The 14626-nt window shown below is 40.4% G+C and overlaps 1 protein-coding gene across 3 annotated transcripts in view; it reads left to right on the plus strand.

The window, feature by feature from the left end:
- The window catches only part of ano8b (anoctamin 8b), a 40508-nt gene that overhangs the window by 18934 nt on the left and 6948 nt on the right, over positions 1 to 14626 (plus strand). For 2 of the 3 annotated variants that reach the window (XM_020655552.3, XM_065955729.1), the window contains exons 2-16: positions 480 to 590; positions 1676 to 1808; positions 7523 to 7661; positions 7766 to 7862; positions 8101 to 8217; positions 8844 to 8971; positions 9071 to 9232; positions 9325 to 9477; positions 9599 to 9725; positions 9851 to 9906; positions 9986 to 10060; positions 10248 to 10382; positions 12810 to 13057; positions 13426 to 13585; positions 13724 to 14113. In XM_020655552.3, the coding sequence (XP_020511208.2) occupies positions 480 to 590; positions 1676 to 1808; positions 7523 to 7661; positions 7766 to 7862; positions 8101 to 8217; positions 8844 to 8971; positions 9071 to 9232; positions 9325 to 9477; positions 9599 to 9725; positions 9851 to 9906; positions 9986 to 10060; positions 10248 to 10382; positions 12810 to 13057; positions 13426 to 13585; positions 13724 to 14113 (2231 nt within the window). The remainder of the gene's footprint in view (positions 1 to 479; positions 591 to 1675; positions 1809 to 7522; positions 7662 to 7765; positions 7863 to 8100; positions 8218 to 8843; positions 8972 to 9070; positions 9233 to 9324; positions 9478 to 9598; positions 9726 to 9850; positions 9907 to 9985; positions 10061 to 10247; positions 10383 to 12809; positions 13058 to 13425; positions 13586 to 13723; positions 14114 to 14626) is intronic. The other variant, XM_065955730.1, reaches the window with a different exon arrangement.

Raw genomic sequence — 14626 nt, forward strand, 5'->3', positions numbered from 1 at the left:
CCCTGAGGAGTGTCCTTTTATGATTCAAGGCTTGTGTGTGCATGGCTCTCAGACTCAGCACATATCACCACAGTGAGAAATAGCAGCACTTACATGTCATTGACTTGACTTAGCTGAGTGTCTTTGTGTGTCTGTGTAGTTTTATAAAGTGTAGACAATGTGTGGCCTCTAGTCTTGGCAGGGCAGGATTAGTTTGTCAATCTTGTGTTGTGAGGCAAAGCGGCGTGGCATTTAAATCTGTCCCGTCGAGAAGGACGGTTTTGAATGTGTCTTTGTCTGTCTGTGTTTGATGGGGCAGCAGGGGTGAGAGTTTTGGTGGGGGGGTTGCCCAAAAATGTTAGAAATGTCATCGCACCTTATACAGTTTGACTTTAAAAAGGTGACCCTCTCTCTTTGTTTTTCTTACATCTCTCTCTCTCTCTCTCTTTCTCTCTCTGTTTGTCTGTCTCTGTGTTTCTCTCTATCTGTCTCTTTCTCAGATAAGTTATTTGGGAAGCGGCTGCTGCAGGCTGGGAGACACATCATGTCTCATAAGTCTTGGATGAAAACGGTGCCTACAGAGAACTGTGATGTCCTCATGACATTTGCAGGTCAGTCTCACTCACTCACTCACTCACTCACTCACGATCTTGTGTTTGTTCTTCTAATATACACTTTTTTTTCGATTCAGATTCTTTATTGTCCTACAAGGGGAAGTTTGTTTTGCAGCAGGAGCACACAGAAGACAAGAAACACAAGGGCAACATCACTGTAAAACCTAAATCAAAACGAATTTAAAAAATCAGACAACACAACAAAATATACTAAGGAGGACTCTTGTTGACATAATGGATCAATGACTTACCTCATCTAAACCTAGGTGCAACTTTAGGGTTATTTAATTTGCAATAACCTTAAAAGTTATTTAAGAAATGCCTAAAATATCAAAACAGCTTCTGGACGACCAAAGAAATATTGAACAATTATCCAATATGTGATATTTGTGAAGTTATTTGCTGTTCCCAAATAAAAGTTTCTTCTGAGTTTTATTTGAGAAAAGAGGAAACACCAAATCTTAAAGGCTAGAAGAAGCAAATGTTTGGCAAAAGTGAACAAAATGAATTTATTAGTTCAGAGAGATAGTCGACAAATAGTTTCCTGTTCACTTGATTAGTTTTTATAGCTTCTTTACACATTGAGAGCAAGTCTTGACTATTTAACGACCTTTTAAGATTTATGGTCAGTTTGCTCCTTAACTTCCTGTGTCTGCTCTTGAGGTCTAAATATTGATCCTCACAAATGCACACACATTTATACATGTAAAAATGATATCTTATTCAATAATTGCATTCATGTTATCCCTTAAATTTGTCTTTTTAGCGTATTATCAATTTCTTTATAAAATCCTTACATACCAGAAATTGTACAAGATTATCTTCAACAGTGTGAATCCATGGATTTATTCTGTGGATAATACAGAGCAGGCGCTCGACTATTGTGCAAATGAGAAGAAATCAGAGAAGAAGAAAACTGAGCAGAAGAGTCTTCCTCAAGTCTTTGTTATTACGATACTTAACCTCCAGCTGCTGCTCTGGATTAAATATAACAAGACTGTGGGAGTACTCAGCAGCTCCAGCGTACAGGGATGCGTGGGTACGGTTGAAAATGTATTTCTATCTTTCATTTCCTTCCACAGACGGTACAGATGACCACACGTTGCTATGGCTACTGAACCACATCCGGCTGGGAATCCCAGAACTCATCATCCAAATCCGACATCATAAGCACACACGAGTCTACGCATTCTTCGTCACAGCTACGTATGAAAAGTAAGTACAAAGGTTTTCTATTATAATCAACGTGTTGGTTGAGTATGTGTCATCTGTGCTTAAACTGTTGAGAAATCTAACCTTTAAAATATAGAAAAACATGTTAATTGCTGTTTGCTGTTATACAAGAAGAGCCTTCAGATGTCTAACTTTCTGACAAACTCCAAAACCCAAAGATATTCAGGAAAAAAAAAATGAAAGTGGCAAACATTTACATTTCAGGAGGTAGAACATGTGATTATCAGTTTTACTTGTTGACTTCAACACATTTGATGTATCAAAATTGTTGCCATCTCACTTTGGCAGCTGATCAATCAATGCGTCATCCCATTTGTTGGACAGCCAAAGATGGTTGTGTACTTAGTCATCAAATTATTATCAAAAGTGAAATGATAAATTAAAAGTAGAAGAGAAATCAAACGTGTAAATATAAGATACTTTTCTGCAGATGTTGTGATGTATATTTGGACCAGATAATATATAATATATTTTGGTTATAAGTTGTTAAAGTGGCTGTTCGTGACTTGTGTTCTTAAAGGGATACAATTTAATTCAAAAACTTTCTCTTCATCTCTGAGAGTAAGATGAGAAGACAATAAGATCTCTTGTCTGTATTGTAGATATAAAGCTACATTTAGCATATTGTTGGTTAGCTTAGCATTAAAGACTGGAAGCCGAGAGAAGCGGCTCGCCTTGCTCTTTGAGAAGATAACAAACTCTGACCAACAGATCCTCCAAAGATGACCAGATGACCAACAAAAAATTGCGAACTAGAATGAGGTTAAAATATTTCCAGATTTATAAAAATACTTTGATTTTATTTATCTTACCGCTGTTAGCATTAGCTGAATTATATTTCAACATTGTTGAACATCACATCTGAAAACAACCCACAATGGAAATTCCTCTTTTGGGCTGTGTCGTACTTGCTGAGAGTTGGATAAGAAAATTGATACAACTGTCAAATCTGTACAGTAACTATAAAGCGACATATAGCATAATGATTAGCTTAGCTTAGCTTAGCAAAAACTCAAAACACCTCAGCAGCTAGCGTAGCTCTGTCAGCAGAGAAAGAAATAAACTCTGCCTATCTGCATCTAAAACTAACTAGTTATCATTTAAAATGTATTTTGTATTCTACTATTATTTGAGCTTCTGTTTTATGCTACACTAAGCTAGCTCCTGACTTTAACTTCAGATTTAACATACAGATTTGATAGTTGTGCAGCGATCCTTACCGTTTTGACTTGTATGTGATCAAAGATTGTAAAAAAAAAAAAATATTTCATTTATTTTGGCTTAGGCTGAATAGTTGGCTATTCCAACGTAGCTGAACAACAAATCAGAAATACAACTCTTAGTGTCATTTTGTGACTTACGACCTTTGCAGATACATAAGTCCATGTCATGCAAGATGTAACAGCTGTGTGGCCTACATGTTTCACACTTGAGTATAGGCAACAAGCTACAGCAGTAACAGAGCGATGAACCAACTGCAACATGAATAATATAGTATTCTTCTTCTTCTCTCTTATCCGTTAGAGGTTTAGTTATTTTTAAATGTTACAACTGGGGACAAAAATAACGCTGTTGTTCTCTGCTAGTGTCAAATTGTCCGTGTTTCTTATAATCTTATATTTAGCTGTAGTAGCGCTGCAGTTTCAGTTCAGTGAAACATTAGAGAAGCTGCCATGCTGGCTGGTGTCTTCTGCATCACTGCCCTGCCTCCGACGCTGTGCTGCAGGTTATTTCAAGTTTTGTAGAGGGTTAGAGTCGGGTTGAACATATGGATCGTATTCTCTCTGACTACGCTGCCCAGACACAGCCTCTTGTCTTGTTTGAATAAATCCCCAGGGGAATTGTGGACGATGCTCAGGGTCATTTTAATTCTGCTATGACTTTGGTTTATATTAATACTGAGAAATACAATCCAAGGGATCAGGGTGGTACTCAATGTCTCATACTGCATTTCACCTCCTGACAAATGTTCAATCCACTTTGCTGACTGTGCTGTCAACAACGGGCCTCTCGAGAAAAAAAAAAAAAATCTGAAAATCTCAAGCAACCTTTTTTAACCCATGATTGGAGTAGGAATAGACAGGTGGCTAGAAGGAACAAAGAAAGACAGAGAAAGACGGACACAAAGAGAGAACTAGAGAGAAGAAGAAGAAGGGGGATGCAGATAAACAAAGAGAAAAGAACAGGGAGGGTAATGTAGTAGGAGGATGGAGAGAGTGCTTTTTGAAAGGGTGCCAGTGTGTTTTTGATGAAATGCTCAAGGAAAATGATTGCTGTGTGACATTAAGCACACTCTCTCCTCTCTCTCTCTCTACACACACACACACACCTGCTGCTAAAAAGGTTGACCTACATTGTATATGAGAGAAAAGATAGCCCAGAAGCTCATACTCACCTTGAATAATCATAATCGTTCCATTTTAAATCAGTTTGAATTTACCTTTCTATCCCTACATTAACCATAACATTTCCAGCTTAGGGCTTCAGGTGAGCTTGCTGTTGTATGTTGGTTTGTATGTTGTCCCATTAGCTGAAATGGCATAGCTTTCATTCTGTGCGTGTATTTGAAGAGAGAGCCTCTGCTATAGAGATTCAGCTTGTGAAACATTGCAGGATTTACAATTTTAGGCCTCAAGTTTGGCTTATTGGCGTTGGTATATTGTTGCCATCTTGTTGGTTTTGTAGCTGCGAGTGACCTCATTTGGACACTCATGCTGGAAAGAATGAAGGGTTAGCAAACACTAAATCATCAGCTCATTCTTGTTCTACCTGGGTAAACAAGATGAAAACCTGTTTCATGTTCACTAAGATATGAATTGGGATTGTCATTTTGTAACAGAAAACAGGCGCAAGATATGCTTATACAAAGATAAAATCACATCCTTTCAGTTTGATTCAATTCTATACAACATTTCTTAATGACTTGTCAATCAAAAAATAGACACAATATTGGGTATATCCTAATTTAAATTTAAATGTAAATGTAAATGGGGCAACATTTTAACAGAGAACATCATGCTCTATCAGAATACTTGCTATTCTCAATGCTCCTGTGAGGAACCTTTGGATTTTGTCAACTCTGACGTCCCCTGTGGACAAAACAGGATGAGTTCTCTCCAGCTGAACTTGTCTTGTACATATAGATATCAAAAATATTTTACCTTCAAAAAGCTTTTGAAGGTAAAATATTTGTTTAATTCATTTCAGGCTGTCTGAATACCTGCATAAAACTTAAAGCATAAACTTACTGAGAAAAACAACAACAAATCATGTGAGATGTAGAGTCATTTTCTTATAGACTTCTATCTCTATCTCTCCTCTATGCATTTGGACTTTATGCAACAAGCAAAGTCAACCCCTGCTGGCTATTAGAAAGAATGCAGTTTAACGGTTCTCTCAAGATCCAGAGGCTACGTCCGCTTCTTTTTACATTCAGTTAAGAGATCAGCTCTGAAACCACTGCGATCACAGTGTCATCAGTGACCAGTACTGTCACTGAACTGTGCTACTGTGTGCTATTCTCTGAAAGTCTGCTTCAGCATAATGAAACATTTTAATTGACAAACGTAGAGTGATAAAATTCCTCCTTTTTCTGTTCTTACCTGACATACAGTATGATGCATTATTTGTTCCTCAGCTCTGACTTGGCAGTTTAAGGTTTCCACTCCTTTTATGCTGTGTTTCTACATGTCTGATGGATATTTGCTTAACTACCTAAACCTAACATGCAGTGCTCTTCCTCTGCAGTATTCTCTATTTCACAACGTGAGCTTTATCCACAGCTCTGAGTTCAAATGAAGACTAATTGTATTTTGGCAGAGAGAGTGTAAAAGGTAATAAAGTTTTTGATTGAGCAAGAAAAGGAGGAATCCTATTAAGATTCCTGGCAGCAGCAGCAGCAACAGCAGCAGCAGCAGCAGCAGCAGCACACACCCTGTAAGGCCTTGCTGTTATTGGCTCAGATTACTAAACAGTTGTTTTAAACAGATACAGCCATCTCTGTTCTCAGGCAAGGACCTTTTATTGTGAAAGTGCTGCACACTAAGCAGTATTCAGCGGTGATACAGAAGCTTACAGCTCACATTTCTGCTATAATCCATCATGGTGCTGAACGTACCTCGCTGTAGTGCTCCTCAAAGTGCCCGGAGCTGGATGATGGATGGATGTTGGAGAACCTCCTAGACTCTGCTCCTGTATGTGTGTGTATGAACTTTATATACATGTACACGGGATGAAAGAGAGAGAGAGAGAGAGGGAGAGAGAGAGGGAGAGAGAGGGGGAGAGAGAGAGAGAGAGAGAGAGAGAAAGGTGAGCTAGAGAGAGAGAGAGAGAGAGAGAGAGAAAGGTGAGCTAGAGAGAGAGAGAGAGAGAGAGAGAAAGGTGAGCTAGAGAGAGAGAGAGAGAGAAAGGTGAGCTAGAGAGAGAGAGAGAGAGAGAGAGAGAGGTGAGCTAGAGAGAGAGAGAGAGAGAGAGAGAGAAAGGTGAGCTTGAGAGAGAGAGAGAGAGAAAGGTGAGCTAGAGAGAGAGAGAGAGAGAGAGAGAGAGAGGTGAGCTTGAGAGCATGGTGCTGCATTATTACTGCGATTGTAGCACAAAGCTGCTGGGAAGGGCAGAATGAGGGGAGGGGGGGCAGGGGGGGAGGACAAAGGAAAGGACTCTGGGAGATAGAAGGATGAAGAGTGAAAGGGAAGGGGAAGAGAGGTGGCATGGAGGAGGGGTTGTTGGGAAATGAAATGATGAGAGAGAGTGATGAGGTTAAAGCATCAAAGAAGAGCTCACTTGCCTTTAACACTATGAAGGACGATCCATCACTGCTCATGTTTGCTGTTGGTTTTCCTAATCTCGTGAAAAAAACCGACTGAATGCACCGTGGTTCATTTATTTACAGTGAACGTTTCGAATGCATCTCAAGCTTTTTGAGGGAATTTCTTCAGCTATTGCAATATTCTTTATTAGAAATGTATAATTACCTTACAGATATTTAATAAAACAAAAACCATCATGATATTCTACAGCAAATGTGTGACTCCTGTAAATGGCCAAAAATACTCTTAGGTTGAACAGCTATTAAACACAGATTAAAAACACCAACTTAAAAAGGCTAACTTGCCATCAGGTTTAGGTGAAGCGCCAATAGGTTTTTTGTAGGTCTTGACATTATACACATGTCTAACACGTAAATCAGGGTTTAAAGCTTTAGCCATATCATCTTCAAAGTCTGAGGATTGTGTGAGAATTTGAAGGTGGTACTTGAAAACCATTTAGCCGTTTAACATGCAAATATAGCAGCAGTTACTTCCTGTTGCCAGTAGGTGTCAACGTGAAAATGAAAAACATTTCTAATAGATGTCTTCAGGGCTGGACTGTCTTACGAAAACTCATCTTATCTTCAAAAGCTGCAAGTCCTAAAATTTGACAAGTTGAAACCAAATCCTGTTTGTTAAGTAAATTACATTTATGAATTAAATTCTCTTGGAGTGAAAAATGAAAGGTTGATTAATTTTGACCACTTTGCATCAAACTGGAAAAAGATCTTGTTAGGAAGGGGGAGATGCAAACTTATTTTACTTACAGTGTCTGCTTTTCTTTCACCCTCCCTCCAGCTCTCTCCAGTATCAAAGAATGAAAACATGTATTGCTCTGTAACACTTCCACAGGAGGGATTTTTTGGTTGATTTTTTTCTGTTGTCTTGCAGTTTGCTGCGAGGTGCAGAGGAGATGGGATTGAGGAAAGGTGTGAAGCCTGAATTTGGTGGCGGAACGCGGAGCTTCTCCTGTGAGGAGGACTACATATACGAGAACATCGAGAGCGAGCTGTGCTTCTTCACTTCACAGGTCAGCGTTCAAATACACGCTGACACAAATGTACCTAAAAAAATTAAAAAATAAACTCTCAAACGAAAGCAAATGTGAATTCCTCCTCCTCTTGTTCACTGCAGGAGAGGCAGAGCATCATCAAATACTGGATGGACAATCTACGTGCCAAACATGGGGAGGTGCTTCATAATATTAACTTCCTGGAAGGCCAGCCAATCAGTGAGTCACATCCTCTGTCAGAGGGCTGTTGTTAGAAATTTGGTTTTCTTTCACAGGCTTTGGAAATAATCCCTCTGTTGGTTCGGGTTTAACTCTATTAGCAGCAAATCGGGATGGATTAGATGTTTTAGTCTAGTCAATAATACCCTTTATGAATTCGATTGCCTCTATGTTTCTGAAATAATAAATGAATTGCAATTTCAACTGTCTTTGTTGTTTGCCTTCTGACTCTCTGCAGTCCCAGAGCTGAGTGCGCGAGGTGTGATCCAGCAGGTTTTTCCTCTCCATGAGCAGAGGATCCTCAGTCAGCTCATGAAGTCTTGGGTCCAGGCTGTTTGTGAGAAACAGCCCTTAGGTCAGTAGAAACAAAGACTGCCATAAGACATGTGCATAACTCTCTCATCAGGTCTCAATAAGTTTTTTTTTTTATCAGGGCCTGATTTGAAAAATGTTCCAAACAGCCAGACATTTAAATTTTCTAAGTCTAACCTAATACGCCAAATGTGATATCAAGGCACACCAATTTATTACCTTAGAAAAGAAGTAGGTTGTGTTTTTAATAAACACAACACTCCGTTTAACATCTTTTTTTTAAATTAATTTGGCTTTCCTCTGCTACACACTCTGGGAAATGAAAAAATATATACCAATATAACTGAAGACTGATTAAATTGCTGACATATTAATTATCTTAGTTGATTATCTTGATGATTATCCTCTAATTAGCAAAGAAAAAAAGTCAAACGACTAAAGTAAAGCTATGTTACATGTAACATCTGTTGTTGGAAGAAAGAATTCATGGTCCAATGTTTTTAATACTTTAGGGAGTAAAACGATGAATTCTGCCAAAGGGAACCTAGTTGGATAGATCTTTTCAAGAAAATTCACAACTCACTAAAACAATTTTGATAAAGTGTGAATCACTGACTTTACTGTGTCATATTTGCCTTCTCATCTGTATTGTTCCACTGCTGTTTACAGATGATATCTGTGACTACTTTGGGGTGAAGATTGCTATGTATTTTGCCTGGCTGGGTTTTTACACCACCTCTATGTTATATCCTGCTGTGATCGGCTTCGTGCTTTGGATGCTAACTGAGTCCGATCAGGTGAGGACAGGAGCGACATAACCTCGAACTGCTTACACCTCCAGACATCATCACCTGATCATAGTCAGAAACATGTGCCTGTTTGTTTTTTTGTCTCAGACGAGCCGTGACATCTGCTGTGTGGTGTTCGCCCTGTTCAACGTGGTGTGGGCCACTCTGTTTCTGGAGCGCTGGAAGAGGAGGGGGGCTGAGCTGGCGTACAAGTGGGGAACACTGGACACACCTGCTGAATCCCTGGAGGAGCCTCGGCCTCAGTTCAGGGTGAGAGAAAGTAAAACTCTGCCTCCTTCCATCTGTCTGACTTCTCTTTCAGACCCTTCATACTTTTCCTCTCTGCCTCTCTTTCTGTGCAGGGAGTGAAGCGTTGCAGTCCCATCACAGGCTGCGAGGAGTTCTACTATCCTCCGTGGCGGAGGCGTGTGTTCAGGTGGCTGGTCAGCCTGCCCATCTGTATCCTCTGTCTCTGTTTTGTCTTCCTGGTCATGCTCATCTGCTTTGAGCTGCAGGTCAGTCCACTGGAAGCTTCTTGTCTTGCATGCGTGAATGTAGCAATAACAATAGTTGGTTAGAATCTTCATCTTTAGTGAATCCAGAGAAAATAACTTTTCCTGTCTTGTGTCTCCTCAGGAGTTTGTGATGGGGATCAAGGAAATGCCTCGTCTGGCACGCTTCATCCCTAAAATCATGCTAGCTATCACTGTGACTGCATGTGACGAAGTGTACAGGAAAATCGCCTGCTGGCTTAACGACATGGGTGAGCAGAGCGTCTCTCATAGAGCACAGGCTTCATTAAAATGCTTTCAGCTCAGATTGTTGAACACATTGTTTATGAGTGCTTCAGTGCATGCAATAAATTATGATTCTGTTATTTTTCCACAGAAAACTATAGACTCCAGAGTGCCTATGAGAAAAATCTCATCATCAAAATGGTTCTAGTGAGTGTTTTTTCATTACGTCATATTCGAACTGCTCCTGTGATTTAAGATATTGAAACTCTGCTCCTTTCTCCTGCAGTTTCAGTTTGTAAATTCTTATCTCAGCCTTTTTTACATTGGATTCTACCTCAAAGACATGGAGCGTCTCAAAGAGGTGAGAAACATCTCGATTCCTCATATTTCCCTGTCGTATAAAAGCTTCATAATTTCATATCATTTTGCCTCAAACATCCATCGTTGTTGGTAACTCCCATCCTTAAAGCCTAACACTGTCTTGCTTACATGTACTGTTCACCATCACCATCCATGCTCACATCCACCCGTTTGTCCCTGTGTGGAAGATGCTGCTGGTGTTGTCTCTGTTAAGGAGTCTGCAGCGGCAGGTCCGGGTCAATGTGCTGCCTTCCCTCCTCTTCAGGATCCAGATGGTTGTGGTCTCTGTTCCCTGGTTCTTCAGGGCTTTACTCAGGTCTAAAGTATGATCCCTGCACATCCACTGCCTGGGCAATTCAGACCTCTTCATTGTAAACTGTGCATGCTCCGTGCCACTCGGGACATGAACTAGAGCTACCTGTGTGCCTCTTTAAAATTATTGTTGTTTATTTTGCATTTTTATTTGTCTTGTGAAGAGCTTGAAATTTGATATGTTCCTTTTGAACAATTGAGGATCTGATAACTTGCCACAGCTGCAGTTTACAGGTTGTTTCAATGCCGTTAAGGCCTCATAATCCAGTTTTTGCTGCTCTTTAAAAACTCCTTATTTTTAAGACGGGGCTCTTACAAGAACTAAATGATAGATGGACCGTTAGCTCAGCTGTGATAGAAAAATGAAAAGAGGAGCAGAAGATGTGGTCTGATTGTTTGAATGATCAGTGTTTTGCTTCATATCTTTTATTTTTCCTTCTATTGTGACACCAGATTTTTCTTTTTGACGTAGGGATGTGCAGTTAATATTTTTTATTTATTTTATCGGTATTTTCCTTCCTTGCTGTTGGGTGGGAATTGTTTTTTTCCAATTCAACTGTCCGCCCTGGTGCATCAATTACTCACCCTGTCTGTCAGTTTCTGTCTCACTGTCAGTCAGAGTGCCTCCTCGGTCCTCTTTTCAAAATCTGTCAACATCACCTGACTTCATAGTTTCCCATGTCTGATTACTAACCAACATGTCCAAATGTCTATAAATATTTGTGACAGTACATTTAACCTCCCCCAACATCAGTCACCTTAAAACTGCACTGAAATATTGAAAAACAGAGGCTGTCTTTAGTTCATTTTCATTCTGTAGTGAAGTAAACAGAGCCCATTGACTGTGATAGAGGGGAGAAAACCTAGCTAAACATGCATAAACACTGTTGTGGTCATTTTTAAGTGTCTGAAGTGAGTAACATCATGTTTTGTCAAGCTGGATCTGTCTTACTGTGACATATCTGTGCTGACGTGCTGTAGGTAACAGTGGGAGAACAGTGTGCTGCAGATCGAAGCTATGGTGTGTTGTGCATCAACAATATTTGACTGGAAACAGTTGCTTGAAAATGTATTGTAGTAATAGATTCTGCGATCGATATATGAATATCCTCTGAGTGTATATTAAAGGCTAAAGACTAGTCAGTGCTCAGTTTGAAGTGTTAATGGATTATTCTGGTTTAAAACGACTTAGTTTCTCTTTGATAGATATTTTTTAAGAACATTTCTGGGGGCGTTTTGGGAGAAGAGAGTGGGGGATGACATGAAGCAAAGGGCGGAGGTCGGATCCAAACACACAGCCGCTGTGATGAGGACTTTAGCCTCTGAACATTGGGCATATCTCTCTTTTATAGATGTAGAAAACAATTAAATCTGTATTGAAAATATGTTATACCTGTCAGGTTAATCGATAAAGACCGTCACTTTGGTTTTAAGCATTAACCAATAAATAACGCTGTCAGGAGAAGTGAAAGTCAACCTACCACAAAACAAACTTTAGTTGTATTAAACCTGAGTTATCCTTCGAGTCTGAACTCTTTGTACTTTTATGTTTTCTTGTGATTTGCATTTGTTTCCGTAGTAATATACAGAAGCCCTAAGCGGACATGCATCCATTCATGACTTAATTTTGACGTGATAAGTAACTTCTGGTTGTTTTCTCCAGATCCAGACTAGTTTATCTTCATATCTCGAGATAACAACGCTTTTTTTCTCGTGATAAATGGATAATTTTCTTGTGCTAGAATACAAAGCAATAGGCTGGTCACTGATAGGCCAGACCATGACATGTGATGCTGCCATTGCCCACAATAATGAGGTGAGTTAGGCCGAATTATTTTTAACTCTGGGTAATATGAGATAAATTAGTTGAAATCCTGTGAAAACATAGATAATATATTATCACATGAAAACCAGAGTGAATACGATGTATGGGTGAGTGTCCACTTAAAGCTTCTGCAGTGTTGGAAGGCCTTGAGTGTCCATGTTTGTTAGATGTGCCATTGACATGTGGTTTGTTAGTTGTTCTGAAAAGGTATGTCTGCATCAAATCATATTGGAAAGAAAACCACAGTTGCACTTCTGGACTCCATCCAATCAATGATGAGCATTTTAATGGACAGGAAATATTTCAGCATTGGTTTTTCTGCCTGATGTGATTTGTTTGTGGATAAAATCCGCTGACATGGTTATGTCTTGATTGATGAGTTGTATTTGTGTTAAGGGTGTATCTTTCTGCTCTCTAAGTTGGTGATAATGTCCTTCTCCTCTTCCCGTACATCCTCATATTTCAAACTATTTGCAACCTAATCTTTTTGTGTTTTTCCAGGGAAGCATTTCTCTTAAATGCTCTGGTTATTTCCAAAGTCTGCTAACATTATGTCCCTACTCAGTGTGCCAGCTGATTTAATTGTGATTTTTTTTTTCTGTGTTCTTGTCAGATGCTGGCCACTCTTCTCATCATCCGACAGTTCCTTCAAAATGTGAAGGAGGTGCTGCAGCCTTACCTGTACGAGCGCCACAAGCTGGGCGAGCTCACACTGCGAGCTGTGTGGGACCTGCTGCTCTCTGTGCTGCTGAAATACGCCCGGCTGGCTGCTGGAAAAGCACAGGTCTCCCCAACTGACCAGGCCATGCCAGGGCCAGGTCTGAGGGGCACCAGGCCGGGGCTGGGGCAGTCAGAAAGAAGGTTAAACAACTCTTTTAAATGTATTAATTCAGTACATTAACACTTGTGTAAAACATACACGAAGGGTTTCTTCTATAAACACTTAAATCATCGTTTACCATCACAGAGAAGAAACTGTCACTTTCTCAAAAGATCAGTGAGACGAAGAGTGACATATCGGATTTTTCAGTTTTCATAAACACCAACACTTAAAGTATTAGTCGCCACAAACGCACTGGCATGGTTTCAAATGAAATGCCTCATTATGCTCACTTGATCTTGGTCTGCGTGCTGCATGCAGTTATGATTCATGCCAGTTGGACACTGAGCAGCAGTTAACACACACGCACTCTGTCTGACGTCTTATCTGTCTCTTTGACTTCTCTCAGGGAAAAGAAGTGTTTGAACGGCGGATGCGGGGTGCCTGATGAAGAGGAGGGAGGTGAGAGGGACGAGGCAGACAGCGGGAGGTTTAGTGAAGGGGAGACGGAGGAGGAGAATCTAATCGACTGTGGTTTGAAGCTGAGAAAAGTCAGCTTCATAGAGAAGGTAAAGCTGTGCGATGATATAAATGTATTAGATGTTCATATACCTGTGTGTTAACAGTGAGATACAGTCAGAGTTTGTATTGGTAGTTATATCAGTAATAGTGTCGTTTTGGTTTCTTATCTGTGTTTTGTCGTTAAGGTTGACAGAAGGCCGGCCTGCAGCGGACCTCCCATAGACAACACTTTCCTGGAGGAGGGGAGCCCCACCATGGTGGAAAAAGGAATGGACCCCGCCTCTGTATTTGAATTATGCGATGACGACGACGATAATGGCATCCATGATGTGAAGGAGGCGGGCGGGGGAGGGACAGGTGCAGCTGAGGGACTAAATGCTGCTGCTGGTACTTCTGCTGCCCCGGTACCTTCTGGGTCTGAGAGCAGCACGTCACTGCGACACAGAAGAAGAGGCAGGAGCGTAGAGAGACCTGAGCAAAAGACAAAAAGGGAGTCATGGATGGACCCCCCTGAGGAGAGAGAGAGTAACCTGCTCACTCAGGCTGAGATGGAGAGCTGCATGCAGACTTACGCTGTAAGAAAGACATACCATGCTTATCCTGTACACTCTGGGTTTAAAGGCAATTTAGACTAATTACAACTAATGGCCATGTTAGCAGTTTATAAATCACCTCTGTTGAAGAGATTCTGGAAGTGCAAACTCATGCAAGAATGAAGTTGATTAGGGCAAGAAGTAAAATACTTTAGTTAAACCATTATCACCTCACAGTCTCTGAGTGTGTAAAGTGATAAGACAGCTGTTAAATCTCATTAAACAGAGGCAGGCTAGGGGCGCTGGTGGCTTAGTGGTTAGTGCCGAGGCTTTGTTCATCCAGGTTCAGATCCAGCCTGTGGCTGCATTCCCACGTGTCATTCCCAAATCTCTCTCTCCCTGATTTATGACTCTATCCACTGTCCTATCTCTAAATATTGGCATAAAAATCCCAAAAATAAACCTTAAATAACAAATAAAGGCAGGCAGAGCATAGCACCATGTGTAACTTGCCAATCTTTTTTGTGTGAATTTTATATCCTTGGTAAACTCAGC

The sequence above is a fragment of the Labrus bergylta genome, chromosome 6 (assembly GCF_963930695.1).
Source record: "Labrus bergylta chromosome 6, fLabBer1.1, whole genome shotgun sequence".
In the NCBI taxonomy this organism is placed as follows: domain Eukaryota; kingdom Metazoa; phylum Chordata; class Actinopteri; order Labriformes; family Labridae; genus Labrus; species Labrus bergylta.